Source organism: Octopus bimaculoides, chromosome 21 (genome assembly GCF_001194135.2).
Source record: "Octopus bimaculoides isolate UCB-OBI-ISO-001 chromosome 21, ASM119413v2, whole genome shotgun sequence".
In the NCBI taxonomy this organism is placed as follows: domain Eukaryota; kingdom Metazoa; phylum Mollusca; class Cephalopoda; order Octopoda; family Octopodidae; genus Octopus; species Octopus bimaculoides.
In genome coordinates, this window is record NC_069001.1 from 3,633,968 (window position 1) to 3,637,946 (window position 3,979).

A 3,979-nucleotide genomic window follows, 5' to 3' on the forward strand; every position below is an offset into this window, starting at 1 on the left:
TATATATATATATATATGATTGTGTGTGTGTGTGTGAATACATGACCACATATATATATATTTATACACATATATGCCTATATACACACATGCATATATAAATAGGCATATACATGTAAATATACATTCACATACGTGCATACATATACGCACACTGCATACACGTATATATATATATATATATACACGCATATACGTACATATGCATATACATACATGGACATTTGCACATAAATTCATACACATTTACGCGTACATTCATACATGTACATTTTACGCACATACATATAAGTACATATACACACATTCGTACATGTATATATCACACATATATACATACACATGGATGTGTATACATACACATACATGCATAGTTACATATACATCCATATATACATACATGTATATAAATACGCATACATAAATACACACACACACACACATATATACTGTTTGAATGCGTATGGTTTGTTGTAGAATCGCTGTTCATAGTGAAAGTGTTCCAGTTCTCTCTATTCATACTCATATAAAGCTGTGTGTATGAATATATACATGTGTAAATGTGCACGAGAGAGAGAGAGAGAAAGAGAGCATGTGAGAGACAGAAAGCATATGTGTGTGTGTGTACACCTATCGTCTGTCATTGACTGTTCAAGGAGTTGTAGTCGGGTAAATTGAATCTGGTAATCATAATGTATTTATTTCACTACTACAATCTGACCAGACGATTACATTGTTCTTCTGCAGCGCGTGTGTATGAGTGTGTAAACGGGTGTGCTGGTGTGTTCGGGAAAGTAACGCACACACATACTAACAAAAGTGTCAGGGACCATTTCAGGTGTTCCATACAAAATTAACAGGTAAAACCAGGGGAGAACAAAGGCGAGGTGGCGCATTCACAAATGGCACTGGTGATGGGAGGCAGGGCTTACACACAATAGAATTTCTAATAAAGGGAGGGAGATCGACATGTGTGTATAGATAGAAAGATATATAGGTGGATAGATAGAAAACAAAAAGACGGATCTGTATATATATCTATATATATGTATATACATATACAAACAAATAATGTATTGATGAAATGATGGAAGCCGGGTGAAGGTTAACAGCAAGCGGTGGGCAAACGTATAGAGTGAATATAATTCCCACTCTAGTCACTGCATGTAGTTAATCATACTACAGACACTACAAGAAGTTACTGTTATACTATGGACACTGCATGTAGTTACAGTCATACTACATACACTGCGTGTAGTTTTAGTCGTCTTATTGACCCTGAATGGCTATAACCATACAATCGACACTGCATGAATGAGGTTACAGCCGTACTATGAAACACTGCCTTGTGTTACAGCTATATTATTACAGTTATTTATCACTGATTATTCCCACTCTATGCTAATTAAAGTGGTTACAATGTCATTTGATGTATCGATAGTATACCACTGTAAAGTGATACTGTACCACTGCAGGTGGTTATATTAATACTATACCACTGCAAACGGTTGTATCGATAGTATACCCCCTGCAACTGGACGTATCCACTACTATTAGTTGAAGCGTTACTACACTACTATAACCAATAAATGTACCCACACCAGACTACTATTACTACTGCAACAACAACCAGCGGTAGTACCTACGCTTTACCATTAATTACCAGTGGCTGTATATACCTCAGGCTTCACCATTACCTGCCAGTGGTTCAATGTATTCCTTGCTTCACCACTAACTACCCACCAGTAGCCGTATGCACCCCAGCCTTCACCACTACCCCAAATGGCTGAATGTACCCTTTATTTCACCACTAACTTTCAGCTGCTGTGTATACCCCAAGCTTCACTTCTACCTATCGCTCAACCTATCGGCGATTCTGTGCACCCCATACATCACATCTACCTACCGTGAGTTGCATGTACCCCTCAATTCACATCCATCTCCCAGTGGCTGTATGTACCCCTCACTTTACCTCAACCTTCTAATGGCTATACTTCACTCTTCTCCACTACCTCCACCACCATCATTACTAATGGCTGTATGTACCCCACACTTCACTACCCACCATTGGCTGATGTACCCCGCACGTTCCCACTACCCCAATTTGCTGTATGTATCCCACACTTAACATCTACCTACCAATGCCTGCATATACCCCACACTTCACCATTATATATATATCAGCGGCTGTACGTACCCCTCACTCCCCCCACTATTTCCCAGTGGTTATACGTTCTCCACACCTCACCACTATTGTTCCTCCACCCCACCCCAAAGGTTTTATGTAGTCCCCACTTCCCCCCCCCCTCTACATATCAGTGGCTATACAAAAACTTCAACACCGCCAGAGGTTACACAACGTCGATGGAAGACGTCAAGTGTTGCACCGAACACTACAACCACCAACACATGAAACGGTAGCAAGCCCTAAAACATTACCGAATCACTCAGTGCAAGACAGACACCACAGCAAGTGGTTGGGTCTACAAAACGTTTCATCACAAGCCATCTTTTTATCACGTTCTCTCTTTCTTCCTGTTCATTCATTCATTCATTCATTTGGAAGACAGACATTAGAGAAACGGTTTTGGATGTGGTGGAGATATTATCTACTATCACCCCAATCGGCAAATGGAACGATAAGAAGAAGAGAGAAAGAGCGAGAGAGAGAGAGAGAAAGAGAGAGAGAGAGGGGGGTTGGGAAGACGAAGAAGAAAAGGCAATTTTAAACGGTAAAAAGTATTATCAATGAATGAAAATGAAATCGAGAAATACGCGACGATTGAGAGGAGGAAGAGAATATTTCGTTTGGAAGTCGTCCTCTGGGAAGACAGAGAAAGACAGACAGAGAGAAGATGCACCAGTAGCATGTGCAACAATGAGCAGCAAACATGAAACATGCCACAACTCGTTCTCGCCTCCCAAACGATTCTGTTATATAAAACACTGCATTAAAACCACCACCTCCTTCCGATCGTTACATATAGAAAGATAAAACAGCGCACACCGATCGCTTCAATATATATATTATATTATACATATAATATCAATAAGACAATGCGTATGGGGGGTTGAGGGGCAGAGCGGAGTAGTAGTGTGTTTTCCGGGGGTTTCTTTTTCTTTTTGTCTTTTTTCTCTCAAAGGGTTCCCCCTACCCACAGTTGTCTTCTCCGCGCAGATTCGGAATAAATAAATATATATATATGTGTGTGTGTGTGTGTGTATTATATTTATAGATATATGCATATATTTGTTTCCTTACCTTAGACCATTGAAAAGCTGTTTTGATTTTTCTAGTAAATGACAGAACTCATTTACGACCTTTTTCTCATTCTCATCCATTGTCATATCTAGCGACATGTTGGAGTCGTCAATCGCTACGCCATAGTCTTGCGAGTAGGGAACACTTCCAGATCAGCAGACAATCATCGATGACCATTACGGATGGCGCAACGCGCAATAACAGCAGCAGTAGTATTAGTAGTAATAGTAATAGTAGTAGCAACAAGGCTTTTTTTTTTTTTTTTTGGGTGAACGATGACGGAGACTGTTGTGTGTGATAGTGGCGGCAGTGAACGATCGAAAAGGAGAAGGAGGTGACGTGGAGAGACAAAATAGGAAAATACAACCGGAGTGAGAGTCTCTGTAAGAGAGAGAGAGAGAGAGAGAGAGCAAGTAGGAAACAAGAGGAGAGAGAGGGAAAGCGAGAGAACTACGAGAGAGAGAGATGAATGGATTGATAGAGGATATACATACATACATTTATACGTATATTCTGTGTGTGAGCGTGTGTAATAGATATATACATACATATATACACATTATATACATACATACATACATACATACATACATACATACATACGTGTGTATGTATATATATATGGATGGAGATGGTCTTTTATTTATACAAACTGTAAAAAAAGCAGTTGTTTTTGTTTTAGATTTTTCTTAGTTTCTTATGTATATATTTATATAT

The 3,979-nt window shown here is 39.3% G+C and overlaps 1 protein-coding gene across 4 annotated transcripts in view; it reads right to left on the bottom strand.

Annotated features, from left to right (window-relative positions):
• The window catches only part of LOC106874603 (protein SCAI), a 225,269-nt gene extending 221,436 nt beyond the window's left edge, over positions 1 to 3,833 (bottom strand). For 3 of the 4 annotated variants that reach the window (XR_008266452.1, XM_014922502.2, XM_014922428.2), the window contains exon 1: positions 3,263 to 3,832. Coding sequence is in view for 3 of the 4 variants with exons in the window: in XM_014922502.2 (XP_014777988.1) it covers positions 3,263 to 3,360 (98 nt within the window). In the remaining variant the exon portion in view is untranslated. Of the gene's footprint in view, positions 1 to 3,262 lie in introns of all 4 variants that reach the window. The other variant, XM_014922578.2, reaches the window with a different exon arrangement.
• Between the last annotated feature and the right edge of the window lie 146 nt (positions 3,834 to 3,979).